Below are 23,384 nucleotides of genomic sequence, written 5' to 3'. Positions count from 1 at the left end.
TTAAATGACAGATCTCAGTGTCACCATGTGCTGGCTGCACAAGGTGCCCAGAGAGCTGTGTACATGCCACAGATCCATGTGAAACCAAGCCTAGCATGTATCCTTTAATTGGTAGAGACTATTAGAGCTCATGCACTCATTTCATGTACCCTATTCACAAGGAAAGAGTTGTAATGATGAATAAGAACAAGAAGGAAATTTTTTTTCTTAAAGATTAAAATAAATCCTTCTACAATGACTTCTTCCAGTTGGAAAGTAGGCTCTTCGGATAGCTACATCAAGTCCATCAAAATACTGAAAATACAGAAATACATAATTTCTTCTTGGAAGAAGTTACTACATGGTAACCTCGCAGACCAAATGTAGAGGGAGGAGGTCTTTTTTTTTTTTTATGCGAATGGATATGTTTTCATCTGAATACATCAAATTTAGCAGTCTTCCTTTTGTCCTATGCTTGTTGACCCAGGGTACGAAGGATAAACCAGAAGATGAGTTAGATAAGGTTTTTTCCCCTTGTGAAGTTTCTTTCAGCTTGTACCGTAGTAAGAGCACTTGACCTGCCTAAGGCAGTCTCTGTCTGCCCTTTGAAGCTATTTCTTCCCTTGGCTTCCATATTTTCACTGGTCATTCTTCTCACACTATTTTCTGCTTATTCCTCATCTCCCCAACCACTGAGCATTGAAGTGATACAAAACATGATTCCTGGACCTCCCCCTCTAGTGATTCTCTCTCCCTAGAAGATGGTATCCAGCCTTCATGTGGAGATGATCATCTACACAAACATCTCCCTTGAACTCCAGATTTAGACATTCAGTTACTTACTCGACATTGCAATCTGGATGTTTAGCAGGCATTTCAATTTCATATGGGCAGAACTAAACTGTTTTTATCCCAATCCGGCTCCCCACATAGTGGGGTTCTCCACTAATAAACGTCAACTCTGTCCTCCCACTTGTTAAGATAAAAAACTACAGAAGATTTTCACTTCTCTTTCTTCTAACAACCCGCATTCATTCCATAGGTCATAGTTTCAAAATAGATCTAATTACTTCTTACAACCTCTGCTGAATCAGCCAGGTCAAAGCCTGGATTATTAAAGTAGCCTCCTGCCTCCCTCTGTCCATTTGTTCTAGAGAATGGGGTCATCACAGCAGCTATAGGCTCTCTGCTGACCAGTACTTAAAAACTAGCATTAAGGCTTTGCTATTATTCTTCAGGAAGGTAGATCACGATAGCTCACAACCTAACACTTTTTGAAAACAACACGCAAAGTGAACAAATGAATTAATTAATCATAGGCATCAAGTCCTGGGGTTACATGGAACCTTATAGATGAAGCAAGTCTAGCCTCTCATTACACTGACAGATGGGGAAGCTGTAGAATCAGACAAGCCTGACCCAGTCAGTGGTACAGCTAGGACTGAAGTTTAGGGTATAGGCCTTATCACTTCTCCAGAGCTAGGAATCCACGGATTTTTCAGAATATTTTGCAGATTGTAAGTCACACCCTCCCTCCCACATCAGCTGATTTTTTTTTATTTTACATATTTAATGTATAATAACTTGATGAGTTTGGTGATAAGTATACATCCATGAAACCATCATCGCTATCTATGCCACAAATATATTTTCACCTCCAAAAGTTTCCTCCTGCTCTCCTTATTTTATTATTATTATTACTATTATGTGTATGATAAGAGTACTTAATGTAACATTTATCCCTGTAGAAAATGTTTAAGTATACAATACAGTGTTAACTATAGACACTATGCTTTACTTCTATCTATAAATCTCTAGGATGTATTCATCTTGCATAACTGAAACATTGTGCCCTTTGATTCTATCTTCAGTCTACTTATTAATTATAGAAGTCACATAGTTCACCTTTATAAAAGGATGTTGTAAAAAAAATAAATTAATTAATTAAATAAATAAAAGTGTTGTTATATGTAACTTCAGTTTTAAAATAAATACTAGAGTTAGTAATATGTTTTTCATGACATAATTCTGCTGAATTTTGAGATCTTTTAGGGAGTGAGCTCATGTTGTTCTCACCAAACTCTGTGAAGTGTTTTCATTGTCAGAAAAAGCGCTCCACCCTCCCCTTTGCGGGCTACAATAAACAGTAATGCCAAAGCTGCCATGGTGGTTACTCTGTACTGGGAGTTCTCCTCCAAAGTGAAACTTGGCTGGGTAAATGCTACTCCTCCTTTCACGTCTAAGAGTCTATATTTGGAGAACCAGTTTACCCTGCTCATCTTGGTTTTTTTGTATTTATTTTTTGACAATTTCTCCCCCGTGGTTAATGCTTGGCTTAATTCTAAACTTGAAAATGCAGCATGCACATGAATACTGTATTTACATGATTCATGTTCAGACTTCTGAAAATGAGTACTTGGGTATTGGCATAGTTATAGATAGAGATTATTAATCTCTTTGCCTCTGATTCACTTTTTTTCTTTTCCTCTTTCAAAGTTCTTAATCTACATTTACTCTGTTGGTTGCGACTGCTAACTAATTTCACTCAGTCCTTCATTTTGGGATACCTCGGAGGATTGTAAGAATTACATATCCATATGTGAAGGTAGATCTCATAGTGCCTAGTACATAATTACAGTTCAATAAATGATAGCTGCTATGTGCTGTCATTTCATCATTGACACTTGTCTCCACTTTGTTCCCTCCCCAACTCATTTCCATTCATTTCTCACATCTAACACTCGAAAAATTCTGTCTTGAATTATCTACCTTTACCTACAGGCTGAGGACATCTCATATGTTCATTTTTTTCAAATTTATTATTACATTCACTGTTAACTAGACATTATTTTTCAAAATGTGGTCCTTGATTCACCACATTTGAATCACCGAAGCAGAATGAGGTAGAAGTGGTTCTCAGATGTCTGTATTTAAAGCAAGGATGCAGCAGATCATTCTGCGCACCAACATTTGAGAACCAGCTGTTTCAGCGATGCCATCACTTTTGCCATTGATTTTTAAGATGGTGAAAGAGAGTGATCTTACCATATCCTTAAAGTAATCCATATTTGTAGAGTATAATTCTCTATAACTTAATAATTATAAAAAATACATATTACAATTGTAAAGATTTAAATCTCCAGAGGAAATAGAAGGACCTAGTACAAATTGGTAGATATTGAATGAATGATAATACAAATGGATTCAAAACCTCCTCTGGTTTAAGTACATTTGGTATTTGAAGAGATGAAAGAGTGAATGCATGCACTGCCCTAAATTGTGAACTCCAAGTGACATAGTTATAGGGAAACTGGCTATTTATTTCCCTGCTTTAATTAGAAGATGAGTCCAACAATGTGCTGTTGTATATGAGGTGAGTTGCTGCAAATCCTTTCGAACTATATAGACACTCTACCTCCTAAAAAAAAAAAAAGTCAATAAAAATGTGGAAGATAACCAGGATTTATCTGTGCAATAGGACTATGGAGTAATGAGACTAGTTTTCTCAGATGACTTATGGAAATCAGAACTGATAATAAAGACTCATACTTTGTATTTCAAAAATATAGCCACTACATGAATATAAATGTCTACCAAGTTATAGATGAGACTCTTGTGCTAGATGGTAATGTACAAGGCATGCACAAAGCAAACAGGATGCTTTAAAATAAGTGCTGAATCTTCTGCAAGATGAAATATTTCTATTATTGACATAGGCCAAGTACCTTCATCACCAAGGTACCTGTTTATCTCTGCTGCCTGTACTAAAGTGGTATTAGGCATTTAAAAGTGAAGACCTGTGAAGCATTTTACTAAAACTATAATTGCAAAGCTAATTGGAGATTGCAAATTAAGGAGGAATAGCATGCATGGTGATAAAAGAATGTCATGAAATCAAGAAATTTACATCTGGAAGGGGCCTAGATAATTTCTACTCCAACCTTCTACCCAGATCATTATATTCTGCTTTGAATATGTGAAAACGGGGAAAATTCTATGTTTATCTAGTATCACATTCTAGCAACTCTCGTTAAAATAGCTCATTCATTCAAAATACCAACTCTAATATTTTTTCCCTCCTTGTATTTACTTTCCTAAATGTCAGACCTGGATTCTTGCCCCACCCCTCATATTTTCTTTTCTATGTGATCTCTGAAAAGTTTGCTCTGAAATATTTATTTGCTCTATTAGTGCCCAGATAGCTCCTAGTCACTAATTCAAATGCTTCTGCTAACTATAAAGTAGACTTTAGTTAGCATGTTACAGTCACTGATAGAAATCTAAAGACTAAATATCCAAGATGAAAAGCCATATTGGTTTAGATGTGTGATTTTTACTCATGACGAGGGAATGAGAACCAACAGCGTGACCTTCAGCCAGTTTCCTTCCTCTAGCATATATGATCCCACTAGTAAGCTGATGCACTATTTAGAAAGGGTCTTTGGAGCTGGCTCTCATATTTGCTCCACCTGCCTACTCACCTCTAAAATCTGGAATTGTCTGAAAATCCAGTGACAAGAACTGAAGAGATAAAGCTGTGGTCAATGCTTTTTTCACATTTTTTGAAACAAGTCTAAGTTTGATCAAGACCTAAAACAGATAACACTATTTTTTTTTTTTTTTTTTTTTTGGTTACCCAAGTCAGAAGGAAGGAAGAGATCCTTGTTACTCCTGCCGTAAAAACCTTAGCACCACCATTTCAGTACATTGACAACCACTCTTCCTCAGTTCGGCAGGACAGATATAAAGATCGGAGCCTGATGGCTCAGCAATTATACTATGGCAGGATGAAAAAGAATGCTCTGCCTTTGCTATTTCATATCCTTTCAGAAATTAAATAATGGATATCTGACCACCTGGATTATAAAACTGCTGTCTCATCAACACATTAATCATATTACAATTGAGAAAATAAAGACTCGTCCTTATACTAAAGATGTTTCTATTCCAAGACAAATTTTGCAAAATAAACAATTATATTGGTGACATTATTATAATAGGCATTTCTTAAACTCATACTACTGAAGGGGATCCTTATACCTACTTGAGTTACATAGCTCTGTCCTTGGTTGTTCAATGAAATGAATGAATACCTGAATCTCCAAAAAGAAACTTGATAAAAATTGCTTTCTCTACTTACTTATCCCTCATTTACATTTTGACCAAGAGGACAGGCACTTTATCATTTGCTATTGGATTACAGTAGGGTGGTGACTACAGATGTCAAAAGAAAACTGGTTTGAACCACAGGAATAAAAGGGTTTGGGTCAATGTGGGTAAATATAATGATTAGTTGGTATGCAGAGGGGACATAGACTTCATTGTCAAAATATTTGTAACTGCATTTAAATTCAGGTTGTAGGAGATGATTGGGCAAGAAAATAAAGAATTGAAAGAAAGGAATGGGAAGCTCAGCCTAGAAATAAACCCTGAGTAGAGAGAGAACCAACAGTAGCAGAAGCACTGACATGATCCGACTCATGGTACACATAACAGTTCCATTGCTCACTCACGCAGGTCACATTCTCTGCTTTCTATCCCATGACTTCTCCTTCCCACCATTTACCTCCCTTGAGAAATCTCCAGCAAATTCATAATTTAAAGTTTTAGCAGCTTTGCTAGAGCTTTTTTGTTAAGTAGGCCAGAACGTTCGTGGGATGTCAGCAGACCCAGTGGATCCACCATTACTTGGCTCCAACACTTCCCATTTCAACAAGCCAGCCACTCTCTGAATATGTGCAAAATCTGCAGGTCACCCCTGAACAGTTCTTCATTAGAATGTATCATAGGGGACTGTGCCAACCCACCTGAGTAGCCACTTGAGTACTTTCCACATGAATAAATCTCCTTACCGACCAATAAAAAGTAGCAAAAGGAAGAAATGGACTTGCCATAAGATGCTTCTATTCTGACACAACTTGAAGAGAACTGCACAGTAGCATGCCAACAAATGCAAACTGCCATGTAACACTGAGTTAAAACAAGTGCATCAGATGTAGTGAGAATACACAGCCAAAAGTTGGAAACAATAAAAATATTTGTAATAGTTTGTTAAATATGTTATGGCATGTCCACATAATAGAACCAAGCAACTATAAAAATTATGACAAAGAAAAGTAACTACTGATAGGAAAATGTGTCCATGCCATATAAAGTGAAAATTAGATTCCCAAGAAGTATGTACTGCACATTACAAATTTTTGCTCAAGATATTATATCTACATTCATGGGGAAATATGCACGACAAAATATGAACGGTGGTTATTTCTAGGTGTGGGTTATTTTCATCTTTATGTTTTCCAGTAGTTTCTCAATTTCATTATAAAATGATAAATCAATAAAGTAACTTGTAAATAATTATAGTGAGGGAATTAATGATAGATAGTTTCATGGATGCAGAAACCATGTTTTTTAAAGGAACTTGTGGCCACAGATTGGGAGAAAAGAAAAAGAAAAATGGTTTCAAAGGGAAGAGTATGATGGGATGAGGAAGAAAAGTACTAGTTGAACATAAAGCAATGGATGTTGAGCGTTTGGACTGAGGCATGAAGAATGACAAGGGAGACCTTTGCTTTTCGCTCCTCTGAGCTTCTACTGCCACTGCCACTAACTGGAAAGCCTTCACCACTGATGAAGTCATCTTTCAGGATGGAGCTTGAGTAACTCTTCCTCTTTCAAGCTTCCTTTGACTCAGGCTTTGCTTTTTACCTCCACTGTGGCTCATCCATGCCTGTTCTATGGTACAAGAATGTGCTGTATTTCATTAATTAATTTTTAATTTGTGTAAGCCATCATCTCAACAGCAAGCTTCATGAGGGCAAGAGACTTCTTTTTCTTGAACAAAGTCTTGTCATATAACAAGTGTACAATACGTGTTTTGTAGGCTTTCAAGTCAAGCAGACTTGAATTGAAACCATTTTGGAGAAGGGATCAGTTGACAGAGAGCCTTAAAGGCTGAAGAGTTAGGTCTTATATAATTCATAATACAGAATGTTAAGCATAAATCTCTTTGGGATATTAGGATGCTTTTCCTAGAAGCTGGATAAAAAGAAAGCATTATTATTCTTCCATGTTCACCAGAGATCAAGAGTCGGCAGCTCTGGGAAGAGTGTTGATGGACAGTATAGGAAGGTGCCAAACTTGCCCACTTAATAGTCTGCTAAAGGGCAAACTCATTTTATGTAGTACAAGTTGTAGATTTCTGATAAAGACAGAACAGTGGGTTGATGACCAATGTTAAAGCATTTTCAACAAGTTACTTGGATATCCCACAACTTCAACCTTATTATTCCCCAAAGCCTCAAAGACAATATATGTAGCATGTTTACAGTGTCACAGTAATTGTCTTAATTTTCCCAATAATATGTGTCTTACCCATTTTTAGAACATGAATCAAACAAAGAGAATCATACATTGATGTTGATCTAATGAACAAGATATTTTAAAAATGGTATATAGGGTTCTCTCAGACCAAGTAGTATTGTCTAAGGGTTTATCAGGTTTTTTTTTAGATTAATCTGTCAAACAGACTTAAAAAAAAAAAAAAAAACACTCTCATTCAAGCTTTCAGTCTTTCAAGACTATAAATATCATTTAATTCTATTAAAAGGAAAATAGGCCTAACTATAACCCCTCCCAAAGGGAAGGTTTGTTTAAACTGGACAATTTTCACATACAATTATCAGTGCTGATAAAGTTCAGAGTTAACTCAGTCCCTTTTTCCTTTAATTCTGCATCTTTAATTCCTTTAGTGTTTTGTTGCACATGTTTGGTAGGAGAAAAATGTGCTAGTTTAATTATTTCACATACAAATGGTTTTCATGCTGTTCATCTACTTTCCAGAACCATTTTCCATGGCAGATACATAGTTCATGGACATTGGGAGCCATCCAATGACAATGACAACTGTGTAAGATCTGCAAAAAATGTCTCAAAAATTCTACCTCAGGGAAAAAAGTGCAACTGTTTCTTGAACATTGTATCTGTTCTTAGGAACCATGACCTAGATATCAACAAAATGGGAAAGTTCTCCTCAGCAAAGGCAGATTTACTGCGATGGGCTCCTGTCCAGCCATCAAATCCCAAGATGTGAACCAAATTACTGTTTGGCTAGCACCTTTCCTTTAAGAAGTTAAAATACATTTAATTGTGCTTTTTTCTATACTGGAGGATTATTCTGTATTTACTGTAGAAGAAAGGAAAATGTAGCTGACACGCTTCATCAGTGAAGTTTAGTACCAGTTTGCACTTTATAGAACAGATCTTAGCAGTGATGTCACTTGTGGCATTCCTGCTCAAAAGATGCAGCAGATGGATACAAGTCAGCATTTATCAGGATGAAAGTTTTTATAGATCTTATTTATTTATTTATTTATTTATTTATTTATTTATTTATTTTAGAGAGAGATACAGTGTAAGTAGGGGGCAGGGCAGGGGGAGGAGTATCTCAAGCAGACTCCCCTCTGAACCTGAAGCCTGACACGGGGCTCCATATCACAACTCTGAGATCACGACCTGAGGCAAAATCAATATTCAGATGCTTAACCGACTGAGCCACCCAGGTGCTCCTACTAGGATGAATTTCAAATAATACATATACGTGTACATACATACATTCTTGTCTTGAATTTCTTTCCTAAAGAACAATGATGAGCTAAAACAAGAACTTGTTTCTTTGGCATCTTTATAACCATTTTATTGAGTACAAACCCCTTTTAATAATGGACAGACTCCAGTGGATATTGAGTATCTAGTATACACAAGTCTACTACCTCCTATTGTTTATTTACTGCCCTTCTCCTGGAATGTCCAATGCAACTAATCCTCACTCCATCCTCCTAAACCCCTCCTCTTGCCGGATGAAGAAGTTGAAGCTATAGACTACGCCATAAGATTTTAGAGGCAAAACTATGACACCAGCTGGGATATTTTTTTTTTTTAACTCCCTTCTCTGGAGGTGAATGCATTTAATCCTGTTAGATTGTTTATTTTCTTGAGACAGAAAGGGTCAGCAGAAGAAATGGTAAGCCATCCTGAATGCAGAATGATGGAACTTCTTATCCTTCCCATCCAGTGTGATTGTGCCCCCAAGGTAGCTGCTAATACAGGTACCTGAGGCAGCAGAGGCTACAGCTGGAGTGAAACCCAGAGCATAGCTTTCACTTTGCACAAGGAAAAAGTATTTCCAATAATTAGGTTGAGTCCTCCTCAGATCCATGTCACATTAGAACAACACACACAGTTGAAATAGTCAAGCACACATGTCTCATGCCTGCTTTGGAGGACACCTTGCCAGCATTCAGTTAATGCTATGATCCCTGACTGACACCTCTATGATACAAAGTTTAAGAGAGAGAGAGAGACTATAAAGCACCTATTGACAGAACTTAAAGAACAAATGCTAGTGGATTCATGGAGGAAGCTCTTCTGAGATCCAAATCATAATTTAAAAAATTATTTTAAAATTAATACTTTTAAAAGGCTTTACAGAAATATAATTGTCATACCATATACAATGACAAAAGCTATATATACACACACACACATACATATACACATATATACCTACATAGATACATATATGGCACAACAATGATACATTTTGACATCACCATTACCTATGCATATACAAATATATACGTACAAACCTATATACCTTTATACATAAATATCTACATATATATGCGTATATATACATATATATATATATGGCACAACTTGATACATTTTGACATTACCATTACTACAATCCAGATAGTAAATGTACCCATCGTTCTTGTGTCCTTCGAAATACTATTTTACTTCTCTTAGATAGACACCTCACAGTAGAATGTTACACGGTGTGCATAAGTTTAACATTTTAAGAAACTGCCAAACTATTTTCCAAAGTGGTTTTTCTCATTTTATATTCCCACCAGCAGTATTGAGAGTTCCAGGTGTTCTGAACCTCACCAATATTTAGTGTGGTTAGTCTTTTTAATTTTAGCTGTTTTGACAGGTATGCAGTGCTATCTCATAGTAGCTTTGAAGTGTACCCCAAATGCCTAGTGATATTGAGCATCTTTTCCTGTGCTCATCTGTCACTTGTATATCTTATTTAGCATACTGTCTGGTCAAGTCTTTTGTCCACATTTTATTTTTTTTTTATTTTTAAAGATTTTATTTATTTATTCATGAGACAGATAGAGAGAGATAGAGAGAGAGAGAGGCAGAGACACAGGCAGAGGGAGAAGCAGGCTCCATGCAGGGAGCCCAATGCGGGACTCGATCCCGGATCTCCAGGATCACAACCTGGGCCGAAGGCAGCACTAAACCGTTGAGCCACCTGGGCTGCCCTGTCCACATTTTAATTGGGTTGTTTGTTTTCTTGTTATTGAGTTTGGGAGATCTCCACATGTTCGTGGTATATGTTCTTTATGTATTTTGAATACAAGCTCTTTTTTGAAGACATTAACAAACTGATTTTAACATTCGTATGTAAATGCAACATATGTGCAGATTAGCCGAACAACTTTGGAGTGAAGAGCAACAAAGCTTGGAGGATCAGTCACTCAACACCACCTGATTTCAAGACTTACTATAAAGCTACAGTAATCAAGACAGTATGGTATAAAAACAGACAAACAGACTCATGAAACACAATTCAGAGGCTAGAAACAGAACCATACATATACACACAACCGATTTTTGACAAAGATGTAAAGCCAGTCCAATAGAAAAAGGAGTCTTTTCAACAAAGGGTGATGGAACTATTGGGCATGCATATGCAAAAATATAAACTTCAATTCATATCTTGAACCACATACAAAAATAACCACAAAATGGATCACAGACCTAAACCTAAAACCAGCCCTGGCTACATGTGGCAAAATGAAAACACACGCCCCTTTGTTCCAAAATTACTGCGAATTTCAAGATGGTAACATTAGAACATTAAACCAAGCACAAGACCATTCTATGTATGGGACCCTATGTGGCTGTATATACTGTGTGCCCATGAAACCAACCTGGCCTAAAAATTATAAAATGTCTAGAAGAAAACACACGAGGAGACCTTCATTTTCATGGATAATGCAAAGATTTCTTAGATACAACACCAAAGCATGCTCCATAAAAAAAAACAAATTGATAAAATGAACATCATCGAATTTAAAAATCTGTGTTCTCAAAAGATTGTTAAGTGAACAAGAAGACAAGCCACAGACTGGGAAATAGCATTTGCCAAAAATAATAATAAAGTTTAACAAATTATTAAGTGTCAGATACTGTTCTAAGAATTTTATACAAGTTTAAGTATATATGTGAACACGTATCAAAGCAGATACAATTTCTATCCTCATTTCATATAAGAAAGGCACAGAAATTTAAAAATCCAGCTTAATGATATAAAGTGACTAACCCAAGGAGCCAAAATTGGGGCCCCGGAGTTCTGACTTTTAAATCCACACTCCGTACATATCCTAAGGTAAAAAGAAATGACACCTCTTTCTTCTCCAAATCAGCTCCTTATTTCAACAAACTACCTTTCAAAACTGCTGAGGTAGGCATTTTTGATGGCCATGTCTGCTCGTCTGTGCTCAATATATAATGTCCCTTTTTAAGGGACATTAAGTTGTCCCAGACTTTTCCAAGACTGGGCAAATCAAAAGGTTATCAGTGCTTCCGGGACTGGTATCAGCAATCCAAGGGTAGCACAAGTAAGTCTGTAACACTCAGTGCCAGATAAAGCAGCCTTGAGCATGAACTGCCACATTGCCCAATTTGCTTTTTTGGAGCAAGGGATGATCCCACAGCAGAGTACATACTGGTTCCTTGTGCCTAGAAAGAATGCACACGCCTCCTTCCAGTGACCATTTACATCTAGAGAGGCACCAAGGCATGGGAACGCTCATGTTTATCTGTGTGTCTGAGCCCACCCACTGCTTCACTGCAAGCCATGGGGAAAGAAGTATCAAGTCCTAAAAAGGCATTTGGACTGAATAGCGCAATATGCTTGGATACCCTTGCTTCATGTAAACACAGGGTGATTGTGAATTCTAAGAGCCTGGGTGTTGCAGTTCAGCGAGGCTCTGATTAGCGTCTAAAATGCATCCCAAGAAAGGGCTGCAGAATTCTTTGTCTGGAGGAAGGGTGTACACATGACTCTGGTCACCCGGGCTCCCTAGCAATTTTCCTACGACTATTTCATCCCAGGTTCCCTTTGCGGAACATTCTGGGAGCCTCCGGCACTTTCATGGCAAAGGACTTTTGGCTAGCCCATCTTATTTTTACAAGTGCAACTGAAGGATTTTGATGTAAAAGGAAGAGTCGTGGGAAACTAAGTTTCCATCTCCCCGCACAGTAGAAGTAATGTGGCATGCGAGGTTTTCCCAAAAGCTGGTAATTGCTGAGTAAACTCTGGTTTGAACTACCAGTGCCGGGAGTCTCTTGTGACTTCAGCTTTGACGTCATGCAAGTGACTGTGTCTGAGAATCAGAAACATACATTGCTTAGCCTCTGGTACTCTCAGGATTTTTAGGCCAAAAAAGGACAGGATTGGATTCTTTATTTCCATCGTATCATGTTTTCCTAGCCTTGAATTGTTTAATTGTCTTCCAACCTTCAAAACGAGGAATATAATAACTGCTTCTACCTATTCTCCTGGCAGGATCTGGGGGATCACATTTTTCCTGGGTGTTCTTGATCATGTGGTCGGAGTACATTCCTTTGAATTTAGGCTGCACACTAACCCGGCTATTCTGACTTTAAGCTACTCACACAGAGCAACTCCAACAAAACCTGAAACTCTGGCATTTGGCACTTGTCACACCCAGGGTACGGCTCTCTGAGATTTATCAAAGTCCAACAAGATAGATGTCTCTGTTCCTCTGTGTCACGTATTTAAAACTTAAATTTTAAGTGTAATCAACTCAGGCTCTGTAAAGTTCTGAAATGAGTGTGCCCCGGGTATATTAGCATGTTCAATTTTCCCCGAGGGGAAAAAAAAAATCAGGTTTTAAATGTTGGAGCAGCTTTTAAAGTTTAACCAAGAAAAAAAAAAATCAATGGAACAGAAACATCCGTCCATACATCCACTTACTATTATCATCTGTGAGGACAGGACAAGCTCCATGACAGTAGCTAATCCCCACGAATCCTACTTGGCCCACCTTTCTATCTAAAATGACAATATTCTCTGTGTTTATTTATTCTAATTTAAGAATATACAAAACTACGCCTGTATTTAGAAGAAGGTTTTCTGTGAGGTTTGACAATTCTCCCTTTCTTGGTAAGTGCGTAGGCCGACCATGTAGGTATGCATATGAGTGAGAATGTCCCTCGTTTCCAAACCATCATTAGAGGCAGTAAAGTGTGAGTATTATGGGAGAGGAAGGTTGTTGCATCTTCCTGTGAAGTCAGCATTACATAGTTACTCCTCATTTCATCAGGAAAAAGGAATGTGCTCTGGGGAAATAGTAGTGCCATAGTTATAAAATATCCACGTGGCTAAGCAAAGTACCTACCTGCCTGATGCAGGTATTTCGGTTCTGGGCAGGGAGGGAGGGCGTCCTTGCAGAGGGTAGACGGGAAAAGAGGTGAGGTCCGTATCTCTGTCTCTTAAGGATCTATAAAAACGAAGGCACCAATCTATATCATGTCACAAACGAGAATTCCGGAGGTAACTCATCTCCTAGCTTTTCTAAAGGTGGGGGGTTTGCAGGGTGAAGGCACTCACAATCTATACCCTCAACGACCGAAGGGTCTTTATACTCACTTCTCAACCAAAGGGGTCTTTTTTCCCTCGAGGAGTGCACCCAAGAAGATCCCATCAAAGCGCATTTTGCAATTTTGTGCAAACACTTGTGGGACAGCTTTTCTATTAGAGAAGCCACAGAAACGTTCTTAATTAACAGACTTTTCTGCAGGGTGTGGCCAGAGCAGGACTCCAGGAACTGCGAGTGTGAATTTTAATGCTTTGCTGCAAAAGGAGACTCTGGACATTCTCAGCATCTTATTAAAAAAAAAAGCGGGGTACACTACCACGTGAGGCTCTCTGCGCTAATGGCCTACATTAAGTTACAGGTATGAATTTTACATAAAACGGATTAATATTATATGTCATGGTGGAATTTTAAACACTCCGTGCCCATGCATTTTTAATATTTACGTGCCCTCATTTAATGCTTTGAGGCAATTGCATTTCTGGAGCTCACTTGTGCATCATGTAGATGGGTAAAAGAAAAACCCTGCGACGTTTTGATTTGTATGTCCCTTCAAAAATCTCTGCGTTCGGCACTCTTTTCCTTTTTTTTTTTTTTTTTTTTGTTAAGCTTTAACCTTTAAAAAAAAAAAAAGAAAGAAAGAAAGAAGGAAGGAAAACGGAACGGCTGCACATTCCATTCCATCATTACGGGTTTTTTTTTTTCTTTTTTTTTTTTTTTTCGGCGATTGTGTAAAGGCGAATAATGAAACGGAGAGGGAAAATACCGAAGAGGACGAGCGCGCCTTCTGGAACCGCGTCCTTCGGAAGGCGCTGCAAGCCCGGGCTGGAGTGGCGGGCGGCCGAGGGTCCCGCGCCCCGCGCCCCGCGCCCCGCAGCATCCGCAGCATCCGCAGCCGGCGGACCGCGGGTTCCAGCCGCGCATCCCCGCAGTTGTCCGCGGGAACTTCTCCGTCCCTTCTCCCCTCCCTGGGGCGCACACCAGCCTGGCGCGACTCCCACTCCGCTCGCTCTTCTCAGAACCCCGACCCACGGCGCTGACCCACCGGAGGGCCCTTCCCATTGGCCCGAGCCTCATTCCCCGAGGTGGCACCGCCCGCCCGATTGGCTGCCCGCTCCCCCCCGCCCCCGCCCCCGCCCCCGCCCGCCGGGCCGCTCGGGCCGCCCGGTTCCCCGCCCCCCCCCCCACCACCACCACGCGGAGCCTCCGCCCTCGCCGCCTCCCTCCGCGCACCCGCCCGCGCGCCCGGCCCGGCCCGGCCCGGCTCCGCTCGGCTCTCGCGGCGACCCCGCCAGCGAGCAGGCCCCGCCCCCGGGGCGCGCGGCTCTATAAAGGCAGCTGCGCGGCCGGCGGGGCGAGAGCGTACGGGAGGCGCGCCTGGGAGCCGGGAGGCGGCGGCGGCCGGGCTGCGGTCGGCGCTCCGGAGCGGGTGGCGGGGGAACCGGGGGCTGCTTCCCCTGCCTTTCGGTCCCGGCCGGGGGCCGCCCTGAGCGCAGGTCCCCTCGCGAGGCCCGGAGCGGCCGCGCCGTCAGGTGTTGGGCGCGGGGCCGCCGGCAGCTCCGCGGTGCCCCGAGCGCGGACCGTGCGCGCCGGGCGCGAAGGCGGGGGCAGCGGAGCGGGTCGCGGTCGCGGCCGCGGGCGGGGGCCCGGAGCTCGCTCGCCCGCCCGCCCGCCTGCCTCGCTCGCGCCGGCGAGTCCGCTCGCGCAGGGCGCAGGGCGCAGGGCGCAGGGCGCAGGGCGCGCGATGAAGGCGGTGAGCCCGGTGCGCCCCTCGGGCCGCAAGGCGCCGTCGGGCTGCGGCGGCGGGGAGCTGGCTCTGCGCTGCCTGGCGGAGCACGGCCACGGCCTGGGAGGCTCGGCGGCGGCGGCGGCGGCGGCGGCGGCGGCGCGCTGCAAGGCGGCGGAGGCGGCGGCGGACGAGCCCGCGCTGTGCCTGCAGTGCGATATGAACGACTGCTACAGCCGCCTGCGGAGGCTGGTGCCCACCATCCCGCCCAACAAGAAAGTCAGCAAAGTGGAGATCCTGCAGCACGTTATCGACTACATCCTGGACCTGCAGCTGGCGCTGGAGACGCACCCGGCTCTGCTGAGGCAGCCGCCGCCGCCCGCGCCGCCGCACCACCCGGCCGGGACCTGTCCGGCCGCGCCGCCGCGGACCCCGCTCACGGCGCTCAACACCGACCCGGTGAGAGGCCGGACGCCGGCCCGGGGCGGGCGCCGCGGGGTGGGGGCGGGGGCGGGGGGCGGGGGCCGCACGCGGGCGCTCCCCTTCCTCCGGGCGGCGGCGGCGGCGGCGGCGGCGGCGGGGGATGCAGCCCTGCCCGGGAGCCCCGGGAGCCCCGGGAGCCCCGGGAGCCCGGGGCGGGGGCGGGGGGGCAGCGGCGGGAGCGCGGGGCGGGACCGGGGACCGGGGGGCGGGGGCGGCCCTGCGCATCCCGGGCTGTCAAGTCCAGCCTGCGCCCGGGGCGGGGGGGCCCGGCCTCCGCGCTCAAGCCCAGGACCGTACGGGGCGCGACGCCCGCGCCCGCGCCCGCTAACCTGTGCCCCGGTGTCCGTTGCTGTTGCAGGCCGGCGCGGTGAACAAGCAGGGCGACAGCATCCTGTGCCGCTGAGCCGCGCGGTCCAGGTGAGCGCGCCTCCCCCTCCCCCTCCGCCTCCCCCTCCCCCTCCCCGCGCGGGGCCCCGAGACGCCGGCCCAGGGGCTTGGCTTCGGCGGCCCGGCACCGCCGCGTTCCCGGCCCCGGAGTGCGGAGGGCAGGCCCCGGGAGGTGGGCATCCCCCGTCGGTGCCGCCGTACTTCGCTTCACTAATCCGGGGTGCGCTCTGGAGGGACGCGGGTCCCCGCCGCCCCCGAGCCCCTCCCGCGACCCGCGGGCTCCTACCGCCTGCCCCCCCCGAGGGAGGGCCCCCGCGTGGGCGTGGGCGTGGGCGTGGGCACTGCCCGCTGTGCGCCCCCCACCCCACGCCCCGAGCCGTCTGACACCCGCAGAGCGGGATGCGGCAGGGCCTGGGAGTGGATCCCCGATCCCGGCTCCTCGGGGGGCCGGCCGCCAGCTGCCTGCTGGTCCGAGGGTGTTGTCTGACCTGGCGGTTTGTTTTGGGTTGTTGATCAAGCATGTCTTGAGTTTGGTCGGTGGCGCCAGTTAGTCTGCAGCGGGAAGGTTCACACACCCCCTCTATTCATTCGTCTTCCACAGGTGTGCGGCCCGCCTGAGCCCGAGCCAGGAGCACTAGAAAGGGAGGGGGAAAGAGCAGAAATTGCAGAAAAAGCCACCCGAGGAAAGGAAAAAAAAAAAAAAAATCAGCAAATCCTAGAAACGTTTCATTCGTCATTCCAAGAGAGAGAGAGAGGGGAGGGGGGGGGAAGAAAAATACAGTTTTCATCCTTTTTTTTTTTTTTTGCACGTTCATAAACATTCTGCATATGTATTCTCTTTTGTCTCTTCATTTATAACCGCTGTGAAATGTACATTTCTGTGTTTTCGGAGGTGCAGTTAAACTTTTAAGCTTAAGTGTGACAGGACTGATAAATAGAAGATGAAGAGTAAATCGACTTTAGAAGCCTACTTTGTGACCAAGGAGCTCAATTTTTGTTTTGAAGCTTTACTAATATAAAAGAGCATTGTAGATATTTTTTTTTTTTGACATCTATTGTTTAAAATAGATGATTATAACGGGGCGGGGAACTTTCTTTTCCCTGCAAGAATGTTACATATTGTATAGATAACTGAGTGACATTTCATACCATGTATATATAGAGATGTTCTATAAGTGTGAGAAAGTATATGCTTTAATAGACTACTGTAATTATAAGATATTTTTAATTAAATATTTTTTGTAAATATTATGTGTGTGTTTTTTTAATCTATGGGAATATTTCTTTTGGAAAATTATTTTTCAGCTCCGTTGCAGAGCTCCTGATATCTTGAATGTCTCTTCTGTTTGGCCTAGCTTTTAATTTGTTTTTGTTCTATCCAGTGTCCTATAGACTCGGAAGTAATCGTTATAGCTAGTGGTCCTGCATGACTGCATGAGATGTTTAATCACAAAATAAACTTGCTCTGAGTCCATTCAAATGTGTTTTCTTTAACCTAGATTGAAATCTTTGTATTTGAAGCATACATGTTGGGAATATACTTTATCAGTTCTTAAGTACAGGGTTTGATAGTGTAATATATAAAGAGTAAGTGTTTGCTTTCCTGTTTTTTAACTGAGGTCAAAATGGATTCTGAATGGTTTTGCATATGGGATGGGGAAATGCTTGGATCCTAAAGGAGTTTATGAAATCTACTGTTTTATCAAAGTGGAAAAAAAATGCTTATCATCCTTCATTTTACACTAAAGCTTAATGTCCGTACGTTTCATGTCTGTACAGATTATTTAAATCATAGAAATGAAAAATGTTCTCTGCTTGCTACCAAAGGACAAACTCTTGGAAATGAAAACTTTCTGCTTTCCTTCCTCCAAAGAATATTAATAGGCGACAGTGGGAGAAAAAAAAAAAAGAAAAAAAAAAAAAAAAACAAGGCATAATGGCAAATCCTTCAAGCAGGGATAAAAGTCGATCTTCAAACATTAACTTAAGTAGACCAAAAATTCTGATGACCGCATCTAGATTATTTTTTTATAAAAATGATTTTCACTATAGCTATGTTAGTTATGGCTAAACTACTGTCCAATCTCTTGTGATGTGTAACTTTTACATGTGCATATTAAAGTAGATTTATCTGTCTTGTACTGTGATTTCTGGTCTCGTTTCTTCAAAACGCTTTACTTATTTTTTAAGATTTTCTTTTCTCTTTAATGAAGTCAGTATTTTCCAGGTTGGATAGGGACCATCAGGGCCTGTGAACATGATGCATTTAATGTGGTCAGTACTTTGCACACCAGTTAGATGGAATTTTTAGAGTGAGAGAGAATTAAGTAGGATTTAATTGGGTGCTTTGTAAATAGTTAGTCAACTGTGTGTGTAACGTGGTCTGTTTGATTTTTAAAAGGAAAGGATTTGTTTCAGATTATACAAGAATAAAAGTATTATAGACCCAAGGGACTTTTTATGAGGTCAAAGTCAAATATTTATATGAATATGAAATCTCATGGACTCCAGTAGTCTGTTGAAGTGGCAACTATGAACATAAAGTTAATGCTAGTAGGTTCAAATAAATCGAAAGACTTAAAAACCTGTTCTATCCCCAGCATGTTATCCCCTCAGCTTTGACATTTCACTGGTCTTTGGTATTTTTAGAATTTGATATATTTGATGTTGAGCCTTATAAAGTCAAAGAACTGCTTGTTTACATGAGGTTTATTTTTATTTTTTATAGTATTCGTTCTTGTCACACATCAAGAAGAAAACAGAGAAACACTGCTGGAATTCCAAATCTGGAGAATTCTAACGATAGCATTCTTTGTTATTAAATAAAGAGCACGATTCCTCTTTTTTCCTTGGCAGTTTAATTTCAGGAGGAAGCAGATCACATGTGTGCTGTTGATTGGAGTTAGGCATCTGCCAGGCCTGACTGCCAAACCCTACCTAAGCCGTTAGATACAGTTTAAAGTTCTAATGGGAGATTATGAACCTTAAAACAAATAGTTAAATATTTATGTTTTTGAAGATAGATGTTGCACCTTAGTTCATTTTAGGTTTAGGGCATGAAAAAAACACGGAAAGGGAAGAAAAGTATAATGGACATCATATTTCAGAGACTTGGCATTTTACCCTTGGCCACTTGCATAGCTTGGATATCTCTAAAGACACTGGCATTATTTATTTTTTTTAATTACCTGGAGTTGTATAAGATATTACATTCTATGTATGGTCTGTGACCTAACCAAGCAACCAGACAACAAAAACATTTCAAGTTGTTTATCTAGTCCTAAGTATTCAGATACTTGGTTTAACTGATGAAAATGTCCTAACTTCTTAGTTTAGGTAGTTTTCATTTTATAGGGACAAAGAGTACGAAGCATTTAAAACCTGCAAAGGAATAAAAAAGTATCCCACAGTGGGATGTCATTTCTAATATGGTTATAAAATCCTGAACACCTCAAACATCTCAAGTTAAAGGAATGAGAAAAATAAAAACTAATATACTTTGATACTGTATAAATCTGTTGATTGTCAAGCTCTAACTGAATTTTTAGAAATTTAAAAAATTTTGACCTCCATAATCTATCGTATTAAATGCCTACTATAAAAATAAATCTTCACTGAGCAAAGGGGTCTGAAGTTTGTGGTTTTTAATTGACTTCTACTGAGTTATGCAATTTTTCATTATCAAGAATGGGTCTCTTGATGGATCACCTCAATTATTTACAGTGTTTCTTACCCTGTGATGAAAAATGTGGCTTAAAAATGGTGATATGAATGGAAAGAAAATCTAGTTTGAATGCTAGGCAAAGCCTGTCTACTCTTTTTTTTTTTTTTTAGATTTTATTTATTCATGACAGACACACACACACACACACACACACACACAGAGGCAGAGACGCAGGCAGAGGGAGAAGCAGGCTCCATGCAGGGAGCCTGACGTGGGACTTGATCCTGGGTCTCCAGGATCACACCCCGGGCTGAAGGCGGCGCTAAACCGCTGGGCCACTGGGGCTGCCCTTCTGTCTGCCAGGATAGGAAGCAATAATAATAATCCTAAACAAGGCAGTGGAAGGATGTCCAGGGAAGCTAGATCCCTCCTCTCCCTCCCCCACACGGACACAGAAGGTAAATAATGTAGAGAGAAAGAAATTATTCACAGAAGTACAGAGCCAAATAAAACTGGTTCTGCCTTTCTAGCTGGTGCACTTTAATTACATATATGTTAATCAGCCCAAATAGCCCTTAGGGTCTCAACAGGGCCAAACACCAAACCCTCCAGGCTTGTAAGGAAGGAAAACCTTCCCTCTCCTGCTTTGCAAGTCCAGGAAATTAATCTACACACCTCAGAGTTAATCTTAACAGGGCTGCCCTCAGTAGGTATTCTTCAGACCCAGGTGATTTCTTTCAGGTATGATCCATGATGTTTTGCTAAAATATTAATTATATTATTAGAACAGTTGCCCAAAAAGGTGTTAGGATTGTAATTGGACCTAGTTCTACCTTGAGCATTGATTTGATCAATACTTTAAAAGACAAAACTCTTAACAAAAGCGAACAAATCTGTTCAAGGGAGACAAATTGCAGTCCTATCGACTTTCATTGAAAATGCTCTCAAATTTTCAATGAATTTTTTAAAGTGCACATTGTGTTCAAGTGCCTCCTTCATATTGATTCATAACCTGGCCTGCTCTAAAAACTTTTGCTTCAGTGCTAAAACTCAGGCCTGCGCCGCATTGCCAAAGGTCCTCAACACTCACCTAAGCCAACCAATTCACTAGTGGGCTGCTGAGTGCAGTTCCATCATTCCTAAGTCTCCACAGCAAATTCACACATGGGATATGAAAAAAAGGGCCATAAAAATTTGAAGTTAATTTGAAAAGCCCCTCTGAGTCCATAAAAGTAAACACACCAGTTTCTGGGGGAAAGAACAAGACGTGTTACCTGTATTCCAGTGGCTAAAATGTTAACTGACAAAGAATTGGACTTAAAAATGTTTAAATAGAGAGAAGCAAGACCAATTTTTCTATGCTAATCCCCTTGTATCTGAATTTTTTTCCCAATAAGAAATCTCACACTTTAGAAAGGAATTTTCTGAGATCAGAATCCATAAGCATTAGCAAAATATGCAAATTCCTAGTGGGACAAGACACAATTATTTGCTTTAAATTAAGGTTCCTCAATTCCTTATGCTATAAAGTGTGACTTAGCACTTTTAGCATGTGTATTAAGTTCACATTTTGAAATTTTCTTTTTTTTTTTTTTAAGATTTTGTTTATTCATGAGAGACACACAGAGAGAGGCAGAGACCTAGGCAGAGGGAGAAGCAGGCTCCGTTCAGGGAGCCCAGTGTGGGACTCGATCCTAGGGTCCCGGGATCAGAACCTGAGCCAAAGGCAGAAGCTCAATCACTGAGCCACCTAGGCGCTCCTGAAATTTTCTCTTTAGTTGCAAAGTTTCATTTCCAATGGAAATATTGGAGTCTACATACAGTCCTCTTGCAAATTCATATTTTAGGACATTTCTTAAATTTTATTTAAATATTTGCTTAAATGTTTTAAATATTTTCTTAAATATTTTAAACGTTTTCTAAAACATTTATTATTTTCTTCACAAACTTTGGCAGTCAACTGAGAGACTGTAGTTGTATATATGTCTGTGTGTGTTTATCTAAAAACAGTTAATGAACATACAGAAAAGTATTTTTCAAAAAGGAGTTACACTTTAAAAAAAATAAACGAACTGCATTAACCTTCCATTTTCTCTACACTCTAATTGCAAAGATTGAAAATTTCCATAAAAAATGCACTCCCCATCTTTTCAGATGGCTATAAGTCAATCATGGTATGTTTAAGCATAAAGCAGGCTGGAAAATAAAGAAGGACATCAATTATCATAACCTAGAATTTGTCTGAAATTCATAAGTAACCTGAAGAAAAAAAAAGAAAGAAATTCATGAGTAATCTGAAGGAAAATAGAAAGAAAGAAAAAAGGACCAATATGTCAAACTCACAGAAAGCCCAGGAAACAGACCTAGATTTGTAGACATGAATTTGACATCTTATTTCAGCAAGAGTTCTTAGAAACACTTTTCATTGGTGTGGAAACCTGAGTCCATGGCTATAGTTAGAACAAGGCAGGCTCTTTGAAGGAGAAGGCTCTGTGTGATTCTCCTTTGCATGTCTTTCAGTGCCTAACCTTATAAAATATTCGTTGAACTGAATTAAGAACATTTCCCCTAAGAGAGTCTCTTGGTACTGCCCTCGGTTATTCTTTCGTTGCCTATTTATTTTCGTGGCTCACAGCTGAGCTTCAGACCATTCTATCTAACTGCCTTCTGGTCCTTTCCACCTCCGAAGCACAGTGGATTTGAAACCAGATTTCATGGACCCCCTGCCAAACCTGCCACCGTTTGTAGATAGATCCCTTCTTCACTCAGTCAGTTGGGGCAGCTGTAACCAAGTACCATAAACCCGGTGGCTTAAACATGTATTTATTTCTCACAGTTCTGGAGGCTAGGAAGTCCAAGATCAAGGCACCAGCCTATTAGGTTCCCAGAAGTCACTGCCTGTTACCAGATGAGCAAGTCACATGCTTCCTTCAGATCCCCGCAGTCACACCTGGCATGTGGTCTCCTCCTTGAAGCTGCACTATAAGATAGATGCAAAAGGAACCCAGAGGCTAAGCAAGGTCCTCTACCTGCCCCAGGGCCTGGATGTAAGGATTTTTTGAACGTCCCGCCCCAGCCATCCTTTCTCTCCCCTACTTCTGGCCGCCCTCAAGTACACATTCTATGCCTTTGCCACAACTATGCCATGTCCTGTACATGCTACACAGCAAAACATGCTTATCTCCCTAGTCTTGACAGTGCAAGGTTGATCTCCCAAGAGAAGGACACACATGGATCATGGGTAGGGACACCTGCCGAACCACCTGAATCAGCTAACTTGCCCATCTGTGGATAAGGGTTAACCTGTCCGCTTCCAAAGTAATGTGCTCATGCTCATGCATGCTTCCCTTCCTTTGCATATGGTATTACTTCTGTCTGGAGCCTTTGATCCCCACTTTCAGCCTGGCCAGCTGTTAAACTCACCATCCTTCAACTATCACCATTT

At 41.8% G+C, this 23,384-nt stretch overlaps 1 protein-coding gene and 1 long non-coding RNA gene across 6 annotated transcripts in view; one reads left to right on the top strand and one right to left on the bottom strand.

Annotated features, from left to right (window-relative positions):
• The window catches only part of LOC144306781 (uncharacterized), a 350,851-nt gene extending 336,279 nt beyond the window's left edge, over positions 1 to 14,572 (bottom strand). For all 5 annotated transcript variants that reach the window (XR_013373844.1, XR_013373846.1, XR_013373845.1 and 2 more), the window contains exons 1-2: positions 14,446 to 14,572; positions 13,482 to 13,583 (exon numbers count right to left, since the gene is read on the bottom strand). This is a non-coding gene — a long non-coding RNA (uncharacterized LOC144306781). The remainder of the gene's footprint in view (positions 1 to 13,481; positions 13,584 to 14,445) is intronic.
• A 790-nt stretch (positions 14,573 to 15,362) lies between these two features.
• On the top strand, positions 15,363 to 18,422 carry ID4 (inhibitor of DNA binding 4). Its single transcript, XM_077886458.1, has 3 exons — positions 15,363 to 15,864; positions 16,247 to 16,305; positions 16,877 to 18,422. Exons 1-2 carry the CDS (start codon positions 15,424 to 15,426, stop codon positions 16,289 to 16,291), a joined length of 486 nt encoding a protein of 161 aa, XP_077742584.1. The 5' UTR covers positions 15,363 to 15,423; the 3' UTR covers positions 16,292 to 16,305; positions 16,877 to 18,422.
• Positions 18,423 to 23,384: the final 4,962 nt, after the last annotated feature.

The sequence above is a fragment of the Canis aureus genome, chromosome 37, assembly GCF_053574225.1.
Source record: "Canis aureus isolate CA01 chromosome 37, VMU_Caureus_v.1.0, whole genome shotgun sequence".
NCBI classification, from domain to species: Eukaryota; Metazoa; Chordata; class Mammalia; order Carnivora; family Canidae; genus Canis; species Canis aureus.
This window is presented reverse-complemented; position numbering and strand designations above follow the sequence as displayed.